The sequence below is a fragment of the Channa argus genome, chromosome 6, assembly GCF_033026475.1.
Source record: "Channa argus isolate prfri chromosome 6, Channa argus male v1.0, whole genome shotgun sequence".
NCBI lineage: Eukaryota > Metazoa > Chordata > Actinopteri > Anabantiformes > Channidae > Channa > Channa argus.
Window position 1 is genome coordinate 15,574,306 of NC_090202.1, and position 25,058 is coordinate 15,599,363.

The 25,058-nt window shown below is 39.5% G+C and overlaps 2 protein-coding genes across 5 annotated transcripts in view; both read right to left on the reverse strand.

Moving 5' to 3' along the window:
* The window catches only part of LOC137129474 (cilia- and flagella-associated protein 337-like), a 33,100-nt gene extending 16,728 nt beyond the window's left edge, over window positions 1–16,372 (reverse strand). The window contains exons 1-12 of one of the 3 annotated variants that reach the window (XM_067508683.1): window positions 16,135–16,372; window positions 14,659–14,753; window positions 14,201–14,509; window positions 11,103–11,276; window positions 10,666–10,749; window positions 10,131–10,223; window positions 9,848–10,019; window positions 7,100–7,267; window positions 6,772–6,920; window positions 5,892–6,122; window positions 4,980–5,144; window positions 3,531–3,646 (exon numbers count right to left, since the gene is read on the reverse strand). In XM_067508683.1, coding sequence (XP_067364784.1) covers window positions 3,531–3,646; window positions 4,980–5,144; window positions 5,892–6,122; window positions 6,772–6,920; window positions 7,100–7,267; window positions 9,848–10,019; window positions 10,131–10,223; window positions 10,666–10,749; window positions 11,103–11,276; window positions 14,201–14,509; window positions 14,659–14,739 — 1,742 coding nt within the window. In that variant the 5' untranslated portion in view covers window positions 14,740–14,753; window positions 16,135–16,372. Of the gene's footprint in view, window positions 1–3,530; window positions 3,647–4,979; window positions 5,145–5,891; window positions 6,123–6,771; window positions 6,921–7,099; window positions 7,268–9,847; window positions 10,020–10,130; window positions 10,224–10,665; window positions 10,750–11,102; window positions 11,277–14,200; window positions 14,510–14,658 lie in introns of all 3 variants that reach the window. The other 2 variants (XM_067508682.1, XM_067508684.1) reach the window with 2 other exon arrangements.
* A 1,320-nt stretch (window positions 16,373–17,692) lies between these two features.
* On the reverse strand, window positions 17,693–24,789 carry pdcd10a (programmed cell death 10a). 2 transcript variants are annotated; one of them, XM_067507600.1, is made up of 8 exons: window positions 24,480–24,789; window positions 22,455–22,627; window positions 21,859–21,912; window positions 21,556–21,673; window positions 20,420–20,546; window positions 19,557–19,635; window positions 19,382–19,464; window positions 17,693–19,013 (listed from the first exon to the last, which is right to left on the reverse strand). In XM_067507600.1, the coding sequence occupies exons 2-8, from the start codon at window positions 22,545–22,547 to the stop codon at window positions 18,932–18,934; spliced, it is 636 nt and encodes a 211-aa protein (XP_067363701.1). In that variant the 5' UTR covers window positions 22,548–22,627; window positions 24,480–24,789; the 3' UTR covers window positions 17,693–18,931. The 2 variants fall into 2 exon arrangements, with proteins under 2 accessions (XP_067363701.1, XP_067363702.1); XM_067507601.1 differs by lacking the exon at window positions 24,480–24,789 and adding an exon at window positions 23,175–23,811.
* Between the last annotated feature and the right edge of the window lie 269 nt (window positions 24,790–25,058).

Here is a 25,058-nt window from a genome sequence, read left to right on the forward strand (position 1 = left end):
GTGTTCAGGACAGGAACGCAGAAGGTCAGATGGTGGTTGACTTTGCAAAGAGGATGGAAATGGCTGTAGTAAACACTTTCTTTCAGAAGAGGCAGGAACATATGGTGACGTACAAGAGCGGAGGGAGAAGCACTCAGGTAGACTACATCTTGTGTAGACGTTGTAATCTGAAAGAGATCAGTGACTGTAAAGCATTGGTAGGGGAGAGTGTAGCCAGACAACACAGGATGGTGGTGTGTAAAATGATGCTGGTGGTGAGGAAGATAAGGAGGACTAAGGCAGAGCAGAGGACAAAGTGGTGGAAGTTGAAAAAGGAAGAATGTCGTTTAGTTTTCAGGGAGGAGCTGAGACAGACTCTGGGTGGTTTGGAGGTGCTTCCAGATGACTGGACTACTACAGCTAATTTGATCAGGGAGACAGGTAGGAGGGTACTCGGTGTGTCATCTGGAAAGAGGAAAGCGGACAAGGAGACTTGGTGGTGGAACGAGGAAGTTCAGGAGTGTATACAGAGAAAGAGGTTAGCTAAGAAGAAGTGGGACACTGAGAGGACTGAAGAGAGTAGACAGGAGTACAGGGAGATACAGCGTAAGGTGAAGATAGAGGTGGCAAAGGCCAAACAAAGAGCATATGAGGACTTGTATGCTAGGTTGGACACTAAAGAGGGAGAGGTGGATATGTACAGGTTGGCCAGACAAAGAGATAGAGATGGGAAGGATGTGCAGCAGGTTAGGGTGATTAAAGATAAGGATGGAAATGTATTGACAGGTGCCAGGAGTGTGATGGGAAGATGGAAGGAGTACTTTGAAGAGTTGATGAACGAGGAAAATGAAAGGGAACGAAGAGTAGAAGAGGTGACTGGTGTGGAGCAGGAAGTAGCAAAGATTAGTAAGAGTGAAGTGAGGAGGACATTGAAGAGGATGAAGAGAGGAAAGGCAGTTGGTCCTGATGACATACCTGTGGAGGTATGGAAGTGTCTAGGAGAGGTGGCAGTAGAGTTTTTGACTAGTTTGTTTAACAAGATCTTGGAGAGTGAGAGGATGCCAGAGGACTGGAGGAAAAGTGTACTGGTACCAATTTTTAAGAACAAGGGAGATGTGCAGAGCTGTGGCAACTACAGAGGAATAAAGCTGATGAGTCACACAATGAAGTTGTGGGAAAGAGTAGTGGAAGCTCGGCTAAGGGCAGAGGTGAACATTTGTGAGCAGCAATATGGTTTCATGCCTAGAAAGAGTACAACAGATGCAGTATTTGCTTTGAGGACGCTGATGGAGAAGTACAGAGAGGGTCATAGGGAGTTGCATTGTGTCTTCGTAGATTTAGAAAAAGCGTATGACAGGGTGCCGAGAGAGGAGCTGTGGTATTGTATGAGGACGTCTGGAGTGGCAGAGAAGTATGTTAGAGTGGTGCAGGACATGTATGAGAGCTGTAAGACAGTGGTGAGGTGTGCTGTAGGTGTGACAGAGGAGTTCAAGGTGGAGGTGGGTCTGCATCAAGGATCGGCTTTGAGCCCCTTCTTGTTTGCTCTGGTGATGGACAGACTGACAGATGAGGTTAGACAAGAATCTCCCTGGACTATGATGTTTGCAGATGACATTGTTATTTGTAGTGAGAGCAGGGAGCAGGTGGAGGAAAATCTAGAGAGGTGGAGGTCTGCTCTGGAAAACAGAGGAATGAAGCTTAGCCGCAGCAAGACAGAATACATGTGCGTCAATGAGAGGGACCCAGGTGAAATGGTGAGGTTACAGGGAGCAGAGGTGAAGAAGGTGCAGGACTTTAAGTACTTAGGGTCAACGGTTCAGAGCAACGGTAAGTGTGGAAAAGAGGTGAAGAGGCGAGTGCAGGCAGGTTGGAACGGGTGGAGAAAAGTGTCAGGTGTGTTGTGTGATAAAAGAGTATCAGCGAAAATGAAAGGAAAGGTGTTCAAGACGGTGGTGAGACCAGCAATGTTGTTCGGCTTAGAGACTGTTGCACTGAAGAAAAGACAGGAGGCAGAGCTGGAGGTAGCAGAGCTTAAGATGTTGAGGTTCTCTTTGGGAATGACGAGGATGGACAGGATCAGGAATGAGTACATCAGAGGGACAGCTCATGTTAGATGTTTTGGAGATAAAGTCAGAGAGGCCAGATTGAGGTGGTTTGGACATGTTCAGAGGAGAAACTGTGAATATATCGGTAGAAGGATGCTGAGGTTGGAGCTGCCAGGCAGGAGGTCTAGAGGAAGACCAAAGAGGAGATTTATGGATGTAGTGAGGGAGGACATGAAGTTAGTTGGTGTGAGTGAAGAGGATGCACAGGATAGAGTTAGATGGAGGCACATGATTCGCTGTGGCGACCCCTGAAAGGGAGCAGCCGAAAGGAAAAGAAGAAGATTTTAATATAAATCTGGATAAATTACTTTAAAAAAAAGCATTTTCACACATTTAAACTGATTCTAAATGGGAAAGATTTTTATCAGCAGACACTGTATTTTATCATGATTCCTCTCATGCTTGAAACAGATTCAAATTTTGATTTATGCCTGTTATGCATCAAATCAGTCTGTAATAAACATGGAGGCTAACCACTGTTATAGTGGTTAAAAGAACATCATTCATTCAAAATACTTTTATATTCATCACCTCCATAGCAATTGTAGCACACCTTCAACTATTTTGACTTCTATATTGTTTTGTTCTGTAATCACAACACTTCAATTGCTTTTTTGTAGTATAAGTCGCGTATAGTACATGAAACAAAAAATAAACACTGTGAGCGACACATCTATTAGTGGGATGTGGATAGTTCAACCTGCATGACATGGCATTAGGAGCAAAAGACAATGGGACTGAATTAGATGCCGTGGGACACACCACTAGATTAATTAAACGAAGGTCAAGCTGGGTGAGAAAAGAACAGGAAATTATATGAGTGATGAGAGTCATCGTGGCAGTATTTTCTTTTACTGCTGCTGATCTGTCGTCTATGTTCTCTTTACCACCATGACACCCTGGAGTGCAAGAAAGCGTGTCTTTGTGGTGTGTGTGTGCCTATGTGTGTGCGTGTGCGTGTTTGTAAATAAGAGAAAGACAGAGATAGGGAGAGTCATAACTTGATGACAGCCCACTGCTGAGTTGAGCTCACTGGGTGTAAAATGATTATTATGGCGATGATGATGAAGAGTAGATGTGATGTGGGTTCACAGAGAAGCACACACATACACGAGGTAGTGATACTAAAGTGAACGGGAGCACCCTGGAGCGTTTTGACTCATTAGAGTCCAGATGTCTGGTTGGTTCTCAGTAGCCGGCAGGCAGAGGGAGCAGAAGAGGACAGCTAGAAGAGAGTGCATGCACACACACACACACACACACACACACATTCTGATTCTTTGATAGGTGCAGTCTCTAATACCTAGCTTGCAAACAAACATAACATATGAGAATGTTACTGCAGTGTTTCGGTACTGTATTATTTTGTGTTATATGCAATGAGTAAGTACAATTTGTAAGCAAAAAATAATAATAATCATGCCTAAATACTTCAAACTACAATACCTTTCCCAGCCCATCACTAGGATGCTCCTCTTTAGCAGGAGGACCTGTGAGATGTCCACAGCCCGACCCAGACCAGCATTCATTCTGTGAAGGCAGTGGCCATTAAAGTTCCATACCTGCAAAAAAAGAAACAACACAGCCAAATGCCAACCAAAAACAGCCAACATGTATCCTTCATGTTTTTCAGGACATTTAGCAAGTGTTTTTTTGCTGCAAGATTTCACTGTTTGTGGATTTGTGTTCTTATAAAGAAAAAGAAGTAACAGAGAAAGTATATTCTGCATCTCTTGTATTAACAAGGGGTGCTGTTTTTTTGCATTTAGTGGTGAGTAATTTAAATATTGTGAATGGTCCCTGTTGAGCAGTTGAGCTACTAACCTACATTTGCCAATCATGACAATTCGGGAAACATCTTGCACCATCAGTCCAATTTTGCATGATGACCCAGGTTGGATCTGTATTCTGGCATTTAACAAAAACACTGATTGGCCCAATGGGAACGCTGTAATTAAAAGGTCAAAATTTCAAAATTTGAATGGCCCTAACTGTTACACCATGGGTTTAATGTTGATGAAAATTGGATATTATGCCACTTGTTATTAATTGACCCATAGGGGAGCCTTTTGTTGAGGATGGTTACTTAGGCAGTTACCAGACGCAGCTTGCACATGCACAGCATGCACAAAGCTGCATGCTCACGTGGCTTCATGGAGTCAGAGAGGTAATGTTCTTGATTATATTGATTATAATATGCATAATTATATTATTTATCAGTTAAGAACAATTGCTTTAAACTTGTAGTCATTATCCAGTGCTTGAATATGGAGTGCACATTGTCATCACAAAGTGCTGCAGATTTAAAAATACCAACAAAATGTAAAACCCAAACCAGAAAAATAAAAACCATACTCGCATGTCCACACACATAAATAGAGAGGATGCATCCAAAGAGGGCTTCAACTATTTTTTTTCTAATACACAAAAGCACGAACAAGCCCTTATTATGCAGGGTTTCAACATGCATAACAAAACACACACGCAAGCATGTTGTTAAAAACAAAAAACAGGAACTCAGACTCTGTTTGAACAGCTTCTGAATAGCAACCAGGCAAAATTAAACTGAACTGTTTTATTGTTAGGCATCAAGTACGTGATGCTGTCTCTATACATCCTCTGATTCTTTTGGCCAATGTTTTAAGGTAGATTTAGAGTAATGTTGAGGTTATCCAATACATTAACAAATTAAATATTAAGATGAACTATAAATTAAGACCTATGTTAAATGTATCTACTGTGCACAGTGCAAAAAATATATTTTACTGTAAATGTCTCTCATTTAATTTTCTTTTTCACATCATATCGAAAAACGTTTGCATCTCTACAACATCTGACCTGCAGCCGTATGTTTCATAACTGAAGCAGTGTTTTTCTAAATGTCTGTGCACCTACTTTAACCTCTCCATCAGTGCCTGCGGTAAACAGCCGCGTCTGCGTACCATCCAGGGCCATGGTGGAGATCTCGGCCTTGCCATGGCAACCGCGGAACTGCTTGACCTTCTGGCCTGTCTCAGCCAGCCAGCAGATCACAGAGGATGCAGAGTCGCTGCTGACTACCTGGAGAGGGGATATTAATCAGAAAGAGTTGGATCTATTTTGTGCTGTGAGAGAGGCAGGTTCCCCTGATGTATTCTTTTAATGACTTTCACATAGCCAAACCATTTGTCATGCTTCATTTCACTTTATTTTAATGCTAAGCCACCACAGACAAAACTATGCTTCTAATGCTGCTGTCAAGTAGCAGGAAGAGAAAAAAGAAATAGTAAGAGTTTTTTTTTTTTAATAAGAGATGCCCAGGTTGAAATCATTAGCTCATCTTTACATTGTGTAGCCTACCTCCACTAAATGGGGAAACTAAAGTTAGCTGTAGACGTCTGTCACTGCGTGGGGCAAAGGAAACAAAACATGCAACCTGACAAAATTATGACATGGAAGTAGCATGATCTCCATCAGCAGATATGTGCAAAATAATAAAAAGCCCTTTTAAGTGCTCAGAGAAAATAAAAAGTAAATTAGATTTTCAATATTTGGAGTTCAACTGACAACTAGGTAAACGTTACCTTGTAGTACTAGGCATGTGGTGTGATTGAGTGTTGCAGAAGAGCTACAACACTCACCTTAAAGTTGTTTTTTAAGTTCTGTTGCCATGATCAAAAATGAACTTTCAGATCTTGCGCAACTATAACTTTTTCTGCTAAGTGACAACATTTACCAATATGGCTGCTAACAGGTTAAGCCACATCTCCACTGTACTTCTGCCTATTATTATAAGAAAGGCCACAGAGGACCATTTTAACAGCATACCTGTCTGAACAAACTGTTATACAGCACACACGTAACAGGATGTTCGTGGCTGCTAATCCTCTTCTCCTCCCTCGTCTCCAGCAGCAGAAGCAGGCTATTGATGGAGAGTAAGAGGTGTCGTTTCTCCTCATTGAAGAACATGACGGTGTGCGTGTCTTCCTGCATCTTTGGGAAGACACTTCCCAGGCGGTGAACACTCCAACGGTTTGCTACATCCCACAGACACAGCACCTTCACACAATAAAAGACATGGGTTTTGTAGGTGTTTGTAGGGGTAGAGGCTAAATGAATCACCACATACACAGAAAAAAATAAAACTTATCAAACTTACCACAAGGGATTGTTGTAATTACAAAACAAATGTGATCGTATTTAAGAAGAAAGGTTACTTCAGTAGCCTCTGCACTTCAAGTAAGTGCCACTTTGCCAGAATTCACAAAAAAAATCTTTCCAGCAGAAAACAAGATGACAGTTGCTGTTTCATGGAGTCTCCAAGAGGAAACTAAGGTAAAGCTTTAGAGTTTCTTGTGATAGCAGATGGTGTTTGGGCAGAAGGCAGATGGGACATAAATCACTTTAAAATATTCATTCTCCTCAGAAAAGCTAAAGAGAAAGCAAACATGCACAGTTTTACAACAGGGAGAGGAAAAGAAGCACAAGCAACAAAAGCCTCTTTGCATTGGAAAGCAGGGTTTAAAGGAAGTTCGGTTTATTGTTGAGAAACACCACAATGGCAACAGTGTGGAAAAGGCTGCCAATCACCAACATGTCTGAAGGAATTATAGCAAGGTATCACAACTAATACAACAATGATGGGGCTCGTTATGTGTAACGTCATCTTTTCTGGTAGAGTTCTGCACACAGAGACGCACACTCCTACCTTATCTTTGGAGTAGCTGAGCAGCTGTTGCTTGGTCTGCATGAAGCGAACAGCAATGACAGGGCTTGTGTGCCCACTGAGTGCACACACTGGCTCTGAGGTCACATAAGGGTTCCACAGCAAGACCTGATGATCCACGCCTGCTGTGGCTACAACCAATCACAGATTAGCAGAGGCATTTTACTTAATTAAAGGATATCATATTGCCTTTAGTTCCCTACAAGCTTTTCATTGTTGGCCAGTGAGGCATTGGAAAGTGTTATAATGCAAAACAGTACAATATCCATTAAATACACACAGGGCACACACAGGACAAATGTCTCCTCACCTATCACATTGAGTCCATGATGGTGGTCCATATCCCACACTCCCCTCTTTGTAAAAAAAGATGTGACTCGCAGACTTTTGCTTTCCTTCTCCCTCCAGCCAATCACCATGCTGCTCTGTGGTCTGGTGCTACACGACACAAAGGCCTCCAGTGAGGCCAAGTAACGTACTGCAGGAAGCAGGAAAGAGTCACAAAGCCACGGTAAACTGGGGGTAAGAGTTTCTGTAATTAGCTTTAATTAGAAAAGACTGAATAACAAAGAGAAGAAACCAGACTGCTCGTGATGTCAAGTCAATTTGAAAGTGAATGTTTGGAACGCAACATACAAAGAGACAATTAGACTAATTAACTGTTCATCTCTGGTTTCTGTTGTTTTTTGTTTTTGCACTTTTATGTTCACTCTGCTGCACATTTAAATTGTAAATGTTTTGTTTGTAATGCATCTGCACCAGGCACTTGTTCAACAGCTCGACAGCTGGTTTCATGCAAAGTCTATATTTCACAATAAACTGCAACCAACTTGTAACCTCTGAAATCAAAGCTCACCGTACATTGTCTTACTGTTTTGTCTCACCCTGTGAAAACCTTTATGTTTTAGAGAAATATCCATATAGTCAGCCAGTTGTGGAATATAAAATGTGGAGAGAATGTCTCAATATAACAGAGGCTTAATTTACAGTCTATCTGTGCTGATTTGATCTAAATGTTTAACTCATTTTCAGAGAAGAAATAAGTAATAAATGAGAACCAGTGGCTTCCAAGCAGCCCCTATTGGAGTGATAATACACCAGACGTTACCAGTAGAAGGGATATATTAGTTTTAACTGAAAAAGATGCAATATAAAACAAGCAGCATATTTTGATGACGACATACCATTCGTTTTTTTCATTTCTTTAAATTAGATATTTCCTTCTGCTGATGCCAAAGTGCTTCATTCACTCTCTGAAATTCCTCTGTCCTAAATGGGCGCTGTCCACAGCCATGCTGTAGTAGACCCACCATTCCAGAGGCGCTCAGCACAGCATAGAATTAGGCAACATTGATTTGCTTGCTGATATTACAGAAAATGTAATGGATCTTGCATCATCATCTATCTCAATTAACAGTCTGATTGAGAACAGCTAAATTGGATGCCACACATCTCTATTAGGAGGCAGCTAAGCTTTCAAATGCTGAAAAAAATAACTGTGGGCTGTGAGATGGCATGTGACAGTCGTAGGTCAAAGATCGGCCGCAGAGCTAGGGCAAATAATTACGTCTGATTACATTTCATACATCACATCTTTTCTCCACTCAGTGAATTAAAAGATCAGTGGGTTTTCAGACAGCGTCGAATGACTCATCATTGATTAATGAGCCCTTCTCTCTCTCTCTCACACACACACACGCACGGAACCATTAATCAAACTATTTGTGATGCAAATCTAAATACATAACATCTGCTCTAGCCATTAACGCACACTTTTATACTGTAGCTGTGAGTTTAAAGCATTTAAAGGGGAAAAACAGAAATCACTGTATATCCACATCAAAACAAGCCTCTTTTGTTATGCAACAGATTGCTGTAGATTTTGTGGATTTTATGGTATCTACACACTAATTTGTAGTTTGTATTCTTTTCATTTCTTTAATCAAAATATTATGCAAATATTTTAATGCTTATTTCTACTCACAGACACACAAACACACTTCCTACAGATCTTCTTTTCTTTATGGGTCTACGTCCATTCCAATTTCCTCCTAATTTCCTCTCAATTTCCTACTATGTTTCACCTCCCTCCCCCCTCCTCTCTCTCTCTCTCGGCACATGAGCCTGAAGGTTTGGAGGTCTGGATAACCAGCCATGTCTAATAGTACACAGCCCACTCATACTGCAGGGTGGGCAACTTCAAAAGAAGAGCGCCAGCACCCCAGAGGTATGCAAACACACTATTACACACACACACAAATGCACATACAAATGCACACAGTCACTTTGCCCTTTTTCCATCTCACACTCTCAAGACATGACACGAGCGCTGTCTCAAATGCTTTCACACACACAGCCTGTGAAATTTCAATTAACAAGCTCTTTGAATGCTTTGGCATTGTCTCCTCTATTTCCCCCATTTCATTTCCCTCTGTTGTCTTATTTATATGTACTTTATTCTTCTTTTCCCCATTTATCAGGATCTCCCCTTACAGCCAAGCCGGTCTCAGAGCGCCGCTGCTGCTGATTCATTATCAAACAGCCCAGTGACTCTTCAGAGGACTCTATCCGAATGATGCAATCGAGACACAACTAAGAAACCTCTTTGTTACCCACGCCGAGCTGAAGAGGAAAGTCTCAAACCTGTGACATTCTAACAACTGTCAAAAGACTAGGTATGCAAGACTATAAAGTGGATGACTCAGGACTCACAGTGTGTGTGTGTGTCAGTCCCAGAGACACACCCAAGCATTTTCAAAGTGTTGCATAAGCTGTTACTGTAGCGATACTGAAAAATTGAGCAACCAAGCGCAGACCATAGCTCTTATCACAGGTGTCACAGTGAACACGAGTCTGGGTGTGTGATGTCTCTGACACACAGAAAAAGTAATATGTTTTTTTAAACCAGCAGGATGTTGGGTCCATTGGTCAACATAAATCTGTAGTAATTTGGTGATTTTGAAAACGTTTTGCTATTTTTTGATGTTGTTACATCATCTACTATTGTAGCTTCTTTCTGATGCCCCTTCATGTGAAATAGTAATGTCTTCTTTCATACCTTTTCTAACCCAAGCAGGTGCATGTGCTCGGTGTGTCACAGTTTGACAGACGCGATGTTTTCCTTCGACCAGCTCATCCCACAGGATAATGTCTGCTGAATCTGAGTCTGTCCTCAGACCAAATCTCTCAAACAGAGAAATCTGGGCTGAGTTAAAATATAAAGCACTGACCTGGAATAAGACACCAACACAGGGCATACAGCTGATCAATGGCACTGATAGGCAGCTTCTTTTCTTCTTCTTTCAATGTATTCTTTTTCTTTCTTTTTTTTTTACTGTCACCTGTCCTCCGATGTCTCCTATGGTGAGGATTGCCTGGTCTGGGTGAGAGGGATTCTCCCAGTAGTCTAGACACCAAGGAGTAAACTTCAAACCCTTAGGAAGAGAGGATATAATGTGCATGTGCGCGTGCGCGCGCACACACACACACACACACACACACACACACACACACACAGTGAAATGTCATATAAGGGGATGGAACCTTAACCCTAAACCTGGTGTTAGGTGTTAGTAATGCAAATTCAGCAAGTATGAGTGTTTCTCTATTAGCAGAAGCAACAAAAATGTTACTGTAGAAGTTAAATACTGAAAATTATATCAGAGCAAAAGTGATAAATTAATTAAACATTACCTTTGGTTTTATTTCTGATGAAGGAACATTTGTATTAACTAAATGTGCAATGAATATTATGTTGATGACAAAAAAAACAACAACTTTTTGTTACAGTTTTTGCCTCCTCAAAGTAAGGGGATGCTTATAGCATATATACACAGTATTTCTTTTCTTTCAGAGGATGATTAAAGCTGTAGTTACCTGGAGTTTATACTTGCAACTGAAGTCCTGTTCAGACAGTGTGTCATAGAAACACAACTCTTTACTTGTAAATGACACGGCGATCTGGAAAAAGCAGGGCAGATGGGTGGAACATGTAGATAGATGGCAATGAAACCCATTAAAAGAGATACAATAATAATTTGAATGCCCTCATGAATTCACGTACAACTGAAAAATCGTGTGTGATCTGTTTAAAGGTTTAAATAATGATAATTAAAATTATTGATCAATAACGCATCAGCTGTAGACACATTACCTAAACTGAATGATTATTATACAACAGTTGTATGTCTGTAAAGTTATTATATGCATCTATTGATCAATAATTTATCACTTGTGTAAAATATCTTTCCCTAAACCATGCTACCATGCTCATAAACAACAAAATCCTAAAAATTATTATTAATTATGATCACCTTGTGTATCTTGTGCAGCAGCACTACGTCTGTGACCCACAGGTCTTTGAGTGTGACGGTGCTGTTTTGTAGTCGCTGTGTGTGAAGAAGGGACATGTCCTCCCCATTCCGCAGCCCCACCGTTCCTCTTTTACTCACAGTCAGATACTGACCTGAACTCTGCAGGTGCAACACCTGGGTAGACCAGAGGACATTACAGAACAATAACATCCATTTAACCTTGGCAAATATATGGACTGGGCAGAGTAACAGATCAATATTTCACACTGTTGTAAAAACGACCTTCAGAACAACTTTAATGCTCTTTGTAATGCAGTTTGTAACGTTTTTTATGAATGTAATTAGTAAGATGGATGCAACAGCTTTGATAATGAAAAGTATTTCAGCTATCTTGTATTTCATCTCGTAGCTGTCTACTCTATAGCCATAAAACCCCAGTAAAATAACTCCAGTGTTGTATTCAAGTGAATCCAAGTATGCAACGTTCTTCTTTGCTGAAACCAATAAAACAAAGAGGATTAATGAATGATGACTTTTTATTGGCTCGACTGCAAGAAAGAAAGCGAGAGCTGCAGAAAAAAGTTGACTGCATCTGATGAGAAAGAGACATCAAATATCTTTAATGAAAGAAAGGCTTCATTAATACTTACAGAGCAAAGGTTAAGGATTACATGTACTACCGATGTAATTACTGCAGTCTGGGCCACTTCCCCATGGCCAGCTACATGGTTAGTAGGATTTCTCAGATTGACATGCCATATATTTATCTCTAATTATTCAAATTACCTGGTAATCTACGGCTAGATTCACTGCTACAATTTCTTTCCAGCTACTTTTTTTTAAACTGTGATAGACTTCCTTACACAGTCCTTAACCTGCACTGAAAAGCCATTGAGCTCGACATGCCTTCGTAGCTGCCATTGTAATAAAGAAACAAAGACCTTGCTACTTTTCATTCAGCCTGTCTCACTGAACCTTTCAATGTAAAATTTTAGCTCAACCAATGAAACATTACAACTAATTTTCTGTTGTGATTTATGTCCACTTGATGAATGTGAAGCCAATATTTACTTTTAGTTCTGCTTTTAATACCAATTATCCACTGGATGTATACCAGCTCGACACTGATTCCGTCTGCTGTTTGTTGGTGGAAAAGTGTCAGGCAAGGGGCTTTCAGGTGTTTTTGCCTGAAAAGACTGAACCAAACCATTAAAGGGTGTGGGCTGCAAAGTGATGGATGAGCAGGAAAATGTTAATTTTGGCGAACAGCGCAGCCTTGTATTAATTCTCTCTGGGTTTGTCACTACATGCAACCATTTTCACATAACATGCATTTGTCATTTGATCAACCGTTAAATGATATTTTTTGATCAGTGCAGCTTTAAGTACAACTCCAATTCAAAAAAAGTTGGGACGATGCAACAGAATGCAATGATTTGCAAATCTCATCAATACACATAAACCTATCCGATTGTTGAAACTGAGAACATTTCACGAAAAATATTAGCTCATTTTGAATTTGATGGCAGCAACACATCTAAAAAATGTTGGCAGAGGGGCAACAAATGGCTGGAAAAGTAATTGCTGCAAATAAAAACTAATGAAAGATCATTTGACAACTAATTAGGTTAATTGGCAACATGTCAGTAACATGATTAAAAATGGAGCATTTCAGAAAGGCAGAACATCTCAGAAATGCAAAGGTGGGCGGAGGTTCACCAATCTGCGAAACAATGTGCCAAAAACATTTTAGAACAATTTAAAAAAATAAATTAAGTTATGAAGACTTTGAAAATCCCAAAATCTACAGTATATATCATCAAAAGATTCAGAGAATCAGGAGAAATCTGTGTGAGAAGGGGAAAAGGCCGAAGTTTAAAACTGGATGCGTGCGATCTTTGGGCCCTCAGGCAGCACTGCATTATAAACAGGAATGATTCTCTACTGGACATCACTACATGGGCTCAGGAACACTTCCAGAAATCACTGTCTAATCAACAAATGTAAGTTAAAGCTGTATCATGCAAAGAAGAAGCCATATGTGGACATGATGCAGAAATGCTGTCGTGTTCTCTGAGACAAATCTGATTTAAAATGGTCTGAGGCAAAATGGAAACTGTTCTGTGGTCAGATTAATCACAATTTTAAATTCTTTCCGGGATCTGAACTTTCACTAATAGAAAACATTTAGCATCATAGAACAAAAAATCCAGCAACAAAAGCCCAGGACTGTTGATCAGCTTGAATCCTGCATCAGACAAGAATGGGACAAAATTCCTCTCCTAAAACACCGGTCTCCTCAGTGGTTAAAAGAAGAGGGGATGCTACACAATGGCCCCGTTCCCACTTTTTTGAGATGTGTTGCTGCCATCTGATTCAAAATGACTTAATATTTTCCATGTAATCGTAAAATGTCTCAGTTTCAACATCTGACATGTTGTTTATGTTCTATTGTGAATAAAATATGGGTTGATGAGATTTGCAAATCATTGCATTCTGTTTTTTTTTTTTTTTTTTACATTTTACGCATCGTCCCAAAACTTTTTGAATTGGGGTTGTACTTTTATGTATTCTAGCATCCTACTCAAGTTATCCCAGACTTTACTGACAGTATTACAAACTGAAATTAGGTCTAAGCAGCACTACTCTGTCTGATCTAAGCTAAAGGGCTGAAACCCTCCAGCCATTTGGGAAAAACTGACACAACATTTTGACATTTTGACATTCTCAGGATTGAAAGATTAAAGTGGTGAGCCATCACTTTATCCACAACAGTAGGCACTTTATAGCTAGCTACTTCATTTACATATTAATTGATAGATGTTAAACTTAAAGGAGTCTAGAGCCATTTATCTCAAAAGAGGTGTGCCATTCTGATGAGCAAGACCCTAATACTTTTGAACGTATCCTCACACAATGTTTAATAATGTGGAATTCTATCCAGTCAGCAGAGTTTTGGATTCTCCAGTCAGCCAATGCAAAAATGTTTTCCAGATAACATGCAGCTATGGATCATATGTATTAAATGGGTTATGAGTTCTACACTTCATAATTAACTCTTATTCTCATAGGTACCGAAGAGGTCAGTGACATTTTACCTTTTGAACTGGGTCTCGATGTGGACAGGCCAGGGTTTTTGGTGGCTTCCAGTAAGGAACACTGTTGGTTCTGGTATTCTTGGTTTTATCAGAAAGCTCCTGCAGAAGAAAGGAGGACAGGCCTCCCCAGTCAACACGTCCTTCTTCCTTCACTGTGTCACTGTCCAGAAGAAGGCCGCAGTGCTCCTGAGTGACAACCACACTGTCGAACAGGAGCCCATACTCCTCTCTTGAGCCACGGCCTACTGACGACCAGGCGAGGTTGATGAATTCAGCTCTGGATAGGGAGCGAGATGCACCCGAGGATTCCTGTATCAAGATTAACTGCTTTATGAGACATCGCACCATGTCAGCACACCGATTGGCAGAGCGTCTAGAATTTGAAGACTTGTGCTGCAGCTTAGTCCCAGATTTTTCAAGTACTTCTTAGATTCATACTAATAAACCGACTCGCTTACCAGAAAAAGGCTTTGTAGCTTTCTGTAATCATCAGCATTCATCCTGCTCTCAAGCTGTTCCACCTCCATTCTTGTTCCCATGGTTACAGGAAAATCTGTCAATCAATGACCCTAGACAAGGTCAGGAAGGTAAAGCACCTGTATGCATATGTGCACTGACCTACAGCCAATTAATAGATTCTCCACATTCCTAATACCAACCTGATGAAGCCAGATGTTCCCAGCTGTTCCCAGCATTTAGTAACCTTCCATATCTGTTTCCCTGTAGATTGTCATGTCACCCTAATAATACAGTGGAGTCACAGCAGCAGCAGACTTCCTCTGTTGGCTCTTTTCACTCTATCCAAACATGTCGGTGTTGAATGGTGTGCAAAGGTCTTTCATTTTTAACAGAAATACTCCCCCAGGTGGGTGAATAGGTCCCCAAATTATGTCTTAGAAATAGTTTGAAGAGGCGGCAGGTTGCCAAAGCATGTCAAGTCTCTGGTATGTCAGGTAATATGAAATAAAATACTGAAGTCAAGCAGATGAGAAGCATAAGTACTGGGATGAATAAAAGCTAGGATTTGTTAAATTAGCCTGTGCTGTGATTAAAAGAAAGTTTGAGGTCTATGTGAGAAATGAAATGATGAAGTTTCTTTTTAACACTCTACGAAACACTACAAAGGGCAGTAGAGGACAAAAAGCTGTTTCAGTTTCATTTTCAACTTGACATAAATATTTATAAGACTATTTCATCGGAAGGAACATCAAACTGAGCAGAAAGTTAGGCAGTAGGATGTGTAATAAAAGCAAAAATCAATGCTTTGCTGAGGCTTTTATCTTTTTTATAATGATTAACTGCAGTGTAATCTTGATATGATAGTTTTCCACCTTTAATTTACATCACTAACATCAAGTAGAAGGCTGAAAAAGAAATGTTTATGCTAAAGTAATAAATGAAAAGAATGGTGTGACCTTTGGGAGAGTCTGTTCCCATTTTGTTTATGAGTGTGATAACTTTCAATCAGCAGACTTGTTTCCTAGCAAGCAGCTGGCATCAATCTTTGTGATCACACTGACAGTTCCATAAAATTAAAAAATACTCATCTGTAGCTGATGCACCACAAATAGTGCTGTTTGAATAAAGGTAAAATAGGTTTATGCATTTCTTTTTAATGCTTCCGTCATTGCCAAGGCTTTTTTTTTTTTTTTTTTAAATAGGAGTTGTATGAATTTTACAAGATAACTCAATGAAACAATACAAATTGCAGCAGCAGCCTATAGTGCTTTCATATCTATTGGCAAACGAAACCTGTCACTCGAGTTGCCTCTCGAGTACTTCATGAGGACAGGTTATTAGGCTGGCAACATCATCGTCATGTCACCTGTAACTAGTGAAGTGTGTACATACATTACACTTCAGTCAGGTTTTTAATCGAAGTATACAGTATATAGACGAGCTGGGGTAGGTCATTATAATAAATTCAAACTTACCTAGACATCCAAGGTATTCTTCTCAGTAGAACACAAACATCCTATTGTTTTACGGTGTTGAAACATCACATTTGTAAATGTATGACATTTAAGTTCCGAGTCTCTGGTTGGTTTGTCTTGGCCTTGACTGGGTCTTGTCCAAAAGAAATTCAGCTGGTTCCCAGAGCCCCCGTTTCAAGTCCAGAGGTTTTTCTAAACCGCCAATGTTTGAGAAGTGATCAACCCTAATAGCCCTGGCTGCAGCGCACCCACCCACTGAGAGTAAACTAACTGCCCTTGGTATCCCCCCCCCCCCCCACACACACACACAATGCTTTTCTTTTACTGTTCCTTACTCTCAAAGAGTCAGGCTAAGTTTCCTGGCAACCAAGTAGTCAAAAGGAGTTGTGTTTGTGAGTCATCTGTATGTACAACAATGTGTGAGTGTGAGAGATACTGCTATTCACAGATTAGGCACTGGAGAGGAGATAATCTGTGTGACGTACAATTACCTCCAACACAGCACCTGCTCAATTCACAACATTAGTATTCTGCTGTCACTCATAAAAGTATTCATCCATTGAACCAGCTATAAAAAATAAAATAAAATACAAATGTGAGTCTGAAAAAAAATAAGGGCATCCTGTGGGCTGCTCGTAGCTGCGGACACAGAAAAACAAAGTCTCTTATGGATTTGTTAAAGTGAAACAAATACTGTATTGCCTGTATGACTGCAACCATAAAAAACCAAAAGCTGTTTATCTGTATATCTAACAAAGATTATCATTTCCATTTCTTCATTCTGCTTCAGTGACAAAAACCAATTGCTGTGTGTGACTTAATGGCATGGAATAACTTGAATTAGCCGATTACGCCAGTCGTCAACGGTGACAGGATCAGAAAATTAGGTCTCAGCAATTTCAATAATACAGATTTAAAAATTAACACTATCACAATCGGATTACAGTGGTGTATATAGGAGCCAGTACAGAGCCCAAAATAGTCCACCACAAATCCACCATGGAAAATCCACTATTATACAGAGAGAAGAATGAAGTTGCTGGAAGAGGGAAAAAAAATGGTGCGGCTCTTAGTACTGGAAGGAAAGAGGTGAAGTCGAAGAAAAGAGGAAGCAAGGGCAGCTGAGAAGAAACGAAGCACTTTCATACAATAATGTAAATCTGAAGAAAGACCCACTTCGCAAAATCTTTCAAATACAAATGCTCCTTTATTTGCAATAAAATGGAAATGTTTTTCCACTTTCTCTTCTTGACTCTTATTTGAGAATCTTTGAAGAACTGCAGGCCCTGTTTTTTTTTCATGAATATTTGATTGAAGGATTATTGTCAAACCCAAAGCATGAGAGAATAAGAAAATGAGAAAATATTAATAACATACATAGAAAAGATATTTGTTTAAATACATTTTAGTACTAAATGTTTTGTTGTGACTCCTTTTAATGTCATGACTTCTTGTGGAGTAAATATAAAAGTATAAAAGTCTATTAGTTTGGCGGGCCGAAAAAATAAATAAATAAAAAAATAACATTCAACTTCTTACATGGCAGAATGCAAGTTAGGAGGGCAAGCAAGCACTCTGCTTTACCCATCCTACTATAGTCAGCTACTCTACCAAATTCTGTCCAGTGCTTCATAATCACCAATATAAAAAAAAAAAAAAGAAAAAAAGTTTAAATTTCCTCACCATAAAAGCAGACATACTGAATTGTGAATACGGCGATTGGTTAAAAAGGTGACCTTCCATTAAAAAACCTGTAGAAGCAAATATATGCACCGCTGCATTGAGCCTGGGTTACAGGTATTTCAACAGTAGCTCTCCAAAAGTAGGTTTTAAGGCATATTTCTAAGTTATATAAGTGTTTCTTTAAGATCCACTCTCTTTGCGTAAAATAAGTCCATCTGCATTTATAGCTCTAAAGTGTAAAACAGTTGTGCAAACTCCTTCAAATTATACTAAAGCAACAACATGTTTCTACTACTGACAATAAAATGTGCTCAGATGAAGCACAACCACAGCTTTGCTGCAAATCCCAGTGTAATAAAAATGGTTATCTACAGTATGCTTATAAATAAGAAAAATACACCTGTGAATATTACAAATCCAATGTGTTTCAATCATCCAACTTCTGAGGGTCAAAAGATAATTAAGAAAACAAGTTTTACCCAGTATTGTTTTTTGCTGAGACTAAAATGCAAAGAAACTTAGTCCAGCTGGTGACTCAGTCTGAGGGGCTGTTTTTGGGATGCACAGGGTGAAGCATTGGAGACTTAAACAACTTGAACTTGAAAAAATGTATGGCAAATTAAAATGGAGCCATTTTAATTTCCCATACATATCTTTAGACTTTGATTTCTTGATAGGATCCAATCGCATCAGTTTTAAAATATAATGTTGGATAATGTGCTGTTTGATTTAACAAACGTGAATGACAGGAACAACATAGTGAGGGGTAAAAACTGAAGGAATGTATTTCTTTTCCCTTTGTAACCTTTTCAGACTTTTGCTATTACCAGACTTTTAAAGGACATTTCCTACTACACCATACTAAACATAGAGGAAATATATGAAGGAATAAAGAAATATTGACTTAAGACCTCATAAAAGAAAAACATAAAAGAGTTAAAATCCCAGGCAATTACTGTCAACCTGCTTTGCTTTGAACCTCAAACTAACTGATCTCACCTCAAAGCCACAGAATTATAAATTATACAGAATAATAAAATGTCTTTAGAAATGACAAAGCCTCATATCAACTTCCCTCTAATAAAACCTTCTGCCTGCATGTCTTCCCAGGTTGCTACGCCGCAGTCTTGAAGGCCTGCAGTATCATGTTGGTTTGGTGGGTGACCCGGTTGGCGCTGACAAACACATTTATCACTCTGGAAACAACCATAACACAGACACAAGGACACATGTGTCAATCATACAGCAAAGAAACCATGGTAACAATATTAGGATTGATCCAGGAAGCCCTTTGATCTGCCTGGAATGGAGAATGTCAGGCTTCAGAGGAAACAAGTCAGCAGGAATCCACAGGAAATGGGTCAAGGGATTTTTTCAGCTATGGTAGATTTGATCAAACGACAACCATTTACATGATGGTGACAGTGTGTGTGTATGTGTGTGTACAGTTGTAGCTGTGTGTGCATGTGACAAAAGACTGCTAAGCAAGTGAGTGAGAAGACAGAAAGTGTAGAAAGACAGAAAAGTTACAAAAAAAGAAAATAAACTAGAAGCAGTGTCATACTTTCCATCTTTGAAGTAGGTTTTGAGAGAGTCGCTGAAGCTCTTGGAGTATTTCACAAACTCTTTCTTCTGCTGTTCCAGTGCCTAACCAATAATAACAGACAGCTTTTCAGCTCTCCTTATTCCACAGAAACTGTTTGTGTGTATGCATTTTTCTCCTGCATGTATCTACTTACCCGTCGATTCTGATACTGGTGTTTCCTGAAGACTTTATTAACTGCATCTAGCAGCTCTTTTATGGCACTGGCAATGTCTCTGTGGGGGACGCACACAAATAAGTTTAAATTAAAAAAAAAACAATATTTCAAAATGTGTGATTTTATTAGGCAGTAATACTCTAAAACTATAGTTCTTTGATCCTACTTGTCTTGTCGTTCTTCCTGTCCTCAAAAACATGCTTTCACCTTCATCTTTTTCTCCCTATTTCTGCACTAGAAATCTGCTATTTCATACCTTACATTTTTTTAGCATTGCCTTTGAATTTGTTTCTAAGCCATCCACTGGGTAAGTGATTTAAGCAGTGAGTCACAAGAGTATTGAATTCCATCAAAAATAATGGTAAAGTGGGCCAGAAAATGTCTCACACTCTAGTCTCTCTATAGTGGGCTTTCATATCCCTCATTGTGGGGTCATAAATGTTTACACAGCTACTTTGTGGGGTTCCAGTTTCCTTTCAGGTGAATAAATCAGGTCCCCATGATATAAACCATCACATTTTAGAGTGAAGATGTTAAAGTTAAAGTACAAGGTTAACGATGGGTAAGAAGTAGTTAAGGATCACTTACCAAGAAATGATAATAAGATCACCATATGCATGTTTAGGTTTTGAAAGTTAGGAGTAAACTCCTGCTATTAGCACAGAAATGCACCAGCTGCAAGTGTGTGGAGTGTTTCAACCCTGACTGACCTCATAAATCCCCATGAACTACTCACAGATTTTCAACTCATGCTGACTCGCCTTCATGTCATTACGTTGAATTAAACCTGGTGTATATTTCAGTCATACGCTCACTTCCAAACACTCAGCTGCCTTACTTACTTGATGGTCTGCAGGAAGCCTACTCTGTCATTGATCTCATCTGGTATGGTGCTGAGGATGTGTTTCAGAGCTCGGGCCCTCTCGTTCAGCTCGTGGAACTCTGGCTCCTTCCTGTCAATCACAAACTCTGGAAACACCGAGGAGGAGGATAGGTTAATAAATATATAAATAATTAAGCACACACACACACACACACACACAAAAAAAAAAACATACCTTGAGCTCCTCAGTGACGGGCAATTCAATACATGCATATAGGGGAAACTCAAGTGAAGCAATTAATAATGTTGGCATATATAAAAAAAGACTTCTACATTTCAAATGTAAAACATAAATGCAGGATGATTGTAGGTGTGTAACTGTATTTACAGATGCACACACGTCAATGTGACAGTTACATAAAGGCAGGATTAGGGTACAACTTAGGCTATACCACAGAGGAGGTGCATTTAAAATTCTTCCAAAGTGTGGAAGTGCATGTTAATTCGTTATTACTATCAATCACCTTACACAGCACAATGAATTCAATTACAGACAGAAAAGAATGAACATTTGAAATAAGGCAGAGGCGCTGATTTGTGGAGAAACACCTCCCCCCAGTGGAGGACTGAACTAATGTAACATGACAAAAAACAAACTACAGATACTCCAGCGCAACTAATTGGGAGGGACCTGCCTGCAAACAAAGATCACAGACAACTACAAGATGGTGGACTGTTTACTATTACCTTTCTCTGTGGTGTGAGTGTTACTGCCTTGATTAATAACTTTCCCTAGCCTCAACCACCAGTCTTAACCTTAAACATCTACTATTAAAAGCCATCTTCTCCCAAGGTAAATAACTACCAGGTAATATCAGCTACTTCCTGCCAAGGTCGACAGTGCACCCTCTTTGTCTGCAACTAGGCTCCCATTAAGGGTCCTTGGACATGTGGTGTGCATGTCCAGCCTCTCAGGAATTTATATAGTTACACAAAATGCTAACTGTGGTAGCAGAAAGATTAGATTGACCAGTTTGATATGCCTTTCCTCTAAAATACCAAATGTAACTCTCAAGCTGGTATTATCAAATGTGGCACATTGCATTCCATCATCCTTCCTAGTCTGTGGGCACCATGAAACAAACAGCATCCTACCTTCCATATTGTCTGCAGCCATTCGAAGTAAAGATTCACTATAGTTGATTCTTAAATTCTTTTTCTCCAGTATTTTCATAACTACATCCTGGGTCAGACCTGGGTTGTTCTTCTCTGCCTTGAAACACAGAAATATACAACTGGTAATAATCACAATCAGCCTTGGTTCTCTGTGACTAAAATTCAATTAATCATCAAAAACCTCATAGTGTCAAATGGTTTGAAGAGTAATGTACTGGCACTTTCCAAGAAAGATGACATGCACGAAAAGAAAACAAACTAACAAAGAAATATTTTTCATACCTTTTGAAATGCTGTTCTCAAGATGTGTGCTGCAGATAAGTTGACTTGCTCCAGCTGCAAAGGCACATACAACCATAAGCCAATAGTGCACAGACAGACAGACACACACCTTAGTTCTTTTCTGTCCTGAACTAAAAGTCTGTTTAAAGTACATATAATCAGTCATCTTGAAATGTCAAGAACTGCACCAAGTTCTTCTGTATTCTCCATCTACATACCACAAGTCTCCTTTTTTATAAGAAGTATAATATAAGACCTTTACTCATTACACTATAAAAAATTGTATTGTGTGGCTACTAATGTATACTCTTCACGTATGTGTGGTAACACTGAATTTAAAAAAACAAACAAACACATGCTCAGACTAGTAGTTTGTTCACATGTTTCACATATGTTCTCGTAAATATAGCCATTTCCTAACTTTAGTTTTTCTGCACCACAACTTTGAACGTTACAATATACTAAATCCAATGTAGTAAATCTTCATCAACATTTTTTCCATCCTTCCTCGTCCTTCACATTTCTGTCTCATACTAACACACCATGGCCTTGTTTATTAACTTTTTTCCCCCCAACAGAAACTTTGGATTCTTTACCTGGTTAAAGACAGGATACATCACAGTATAGAGGGCCTGCAGAGAGACTACTGAGGCAGTGTCTGCTTCATTCTTCATGTCTTCCATGGTCATCACTGAACAATCAATGGGACTTTGTGTGTGCGCGCTTGTCCACTAATGCCAGTTTCACAGCATTCAACCACTCACTGAGACTGACAGAACAGGAGCAATCCAGGAAGAAAACAAAAACATGGATACAAAAGAGTAGGTGTTACAAAAAATGAACCATGGTTGCACTCAGAAATCAATTCAACTACTCAGACTGGGAATGTTTAGATGTTCCCATACTAAAAAGACAGGACAGAAAATTTGGTAAGTCAAAAGTGGATTATAATAGGTTTTAAAATTATTTCAACAATGCTTCCCATTACATGTCATTAAATCTCATGTGTAGCACTTCCCAAAAAGCCTTTCCGTTACAGATATGATCAAATATAAAAAGTCACATCAGTGTAGAGCCTGTACTTTAATGTTCCACTTAGTGCAATTGCGACAAACCTGGCATAAATCATGGTTGAATAAGAAACACCCTTGCCAGTGTTATTGCTGCAATAAAAGTATCAGTGTTATAAATATAGATCCCTGGCTTCCCTGTTTACTGAATTCTGTACCTAAATCTTGTCATAACAGCACAGTGAACCCTGGTAGTTAAAATAACAGTATCTGTGATACACTTTGCGTTGTCCTGTTTTTACACACCTGGCTCATGGGGCACCTTCAAGACAAGCTCTTCCTCAGTCATTTGAAGAGTGTCAGCTTTACAGGATCTTACATGACGTATTCTTCTTTGTACTTGTCACACAACATATAATTCATAAGAGGGCAGGGACACTCACTTCACATACCAAGTCTCCGTTCATTAGTTTGTCTTTTTAAGATTACAATGAGTCATGACCTGCTGATCTAACATTGACTAAAGGCTACTTTCTACCTCTACCTATCTTAGGGCATGTTACTTACAAAGAAGATTCAATGTGGTGATACTCACTACAACACAATCCTCACAGCAAAATTAGGTGCAGTGTGGGAGTATTTCCTCTATAAATAACTGACTTGGATCATGGTACGGAGATCTGTCAGTGTTTTCAACAGCTACCACTGGGAGGCAACACCAGACATGGTTACGCTACAAAGACAGCTGAAACCCAGGCACAATATAGAATGATTACAAAATTATTTGTGTATAATAAACCTCCTACACTTAGACACAGGTGTAACCAATAATCATAGTAAGTGCTATACAATAACATGTTGTATTATTGTGCATGCTTGCTCACTAGTTTAACGATGTCACACCTACTAAGTAAATGGAATAAATTGAATATAAATGAATAAAATCAGTTGACTGAAAATTATTAAATAAGAGTCATAACACCTAAATGTGCCCAACCCACAAGGCACTACTTACGTCAGAGACCCTAAGGCAACCTCTAATGAGAATCAGAGAAGATTTCAACTGTTTCCAAACCTACAAATGAGGCATTTGGACGTATTGGCAGCCTTTTACTGTAACAACAAATTTGTTTTAGACTTTTTGAGTCATCTGATATGAACATTATAATTCCTCCTCAAGAAAAACAAACCACACTCATGCACGCGCGCGCACACACACAAACACGCCGTAGCCACAACATCAAAGTTCACAACCACTGCTTTGCATATCCTTATTACCATTCAGCTGACTTCAAAGCCACACGGAGACTGTGCCCTCTGACTGTGACTTAACTTGCATGAACACAATTCACACTGAAACCATTATGACTGACATTTATAGCTCGACTGCTACATGATTTTTGTTGGACTGGTCATTTTGAACCAAACTCCCCTGTGTAACTATAGTCCCTCCTCCAGCACTGTCATCTTCATCATGTACACCATTTACCAGTGGCTGTGACAGCAGAAAAACAAACACGAACGACACTGTAGTGTCATACAAGTGTAAAAAAAAAACAAAAAGTAAATTTTATCAATAAACTGTCATTTCACTAAAAGGCTAATACTTACTTGCTGTAATATGTTTGCCAAAGAGAAGCGGAAAACCGGGGTCGCGATGACAAAAAGGTGAAAAAGTTGGAAAGCAAATACCTAAGGCAAAGAGTACGTGGTAATGTGAGATTAGCAATTTAAAGCCATAACATAGAGCTAACCAGCGCTAAAGTTACATGGCTAAAACAATAGCAGCGATATAAAAAAATATATAACAACAGCAGACGGATTTATTTTCTCCAATGTGCTGCCCAGCCTTTCTTCTTGTTGCTGCTGTTTTCTCATTCGCGAAGTTTTCAGCCTAATGTGTAGCCGAGAGCAAGTTGGGCGGCGTTAAAAGCTGGTAACACACGGGGGACCGGTTGTAGTTCTTTAGGCAACTCCCCTATATGTTTTATAACGGCACTGGCCTCCAGAATGGACTTCAAGTCCCAGCTACACGTGATGCGGCCCTTTCGTCAGCAAAACGAAGTAGAAGAAAGTTACTACGTGTCCGTGTTAAGAAGGCACACAATACAAACGTGTCCTAAATTGCATAGAAAGTAAATGCAGAGTTAAAATATACTAACAGCTAAAACTACACTGTACATTGAACAG

Bases quoted from the DNA above. Each gene is read 5' to 3' on its own strand.
- pdcd10a (XM_067507600.1), bottom strand. From the start codon at position 22,547: ATGACCATGGAAGACATGAAGAATGAAGCAGACACTGCCTCAGTAGTC. The intron at 21,674-21,858 runs GTATGAAAAATA...CTGTGTTTCAAG, and splicing joins TGAGAACAGCATTTCAAAAG to GCAGAGAAGAACAACCCAGG. The intron at 19,014-19,381 runs GTATGACACTGC...GGTTGTTTCCAG, and splicing joins ACCTACTTCAAAGATGGAAA to AGTGATAAATGTGTTTGTCA.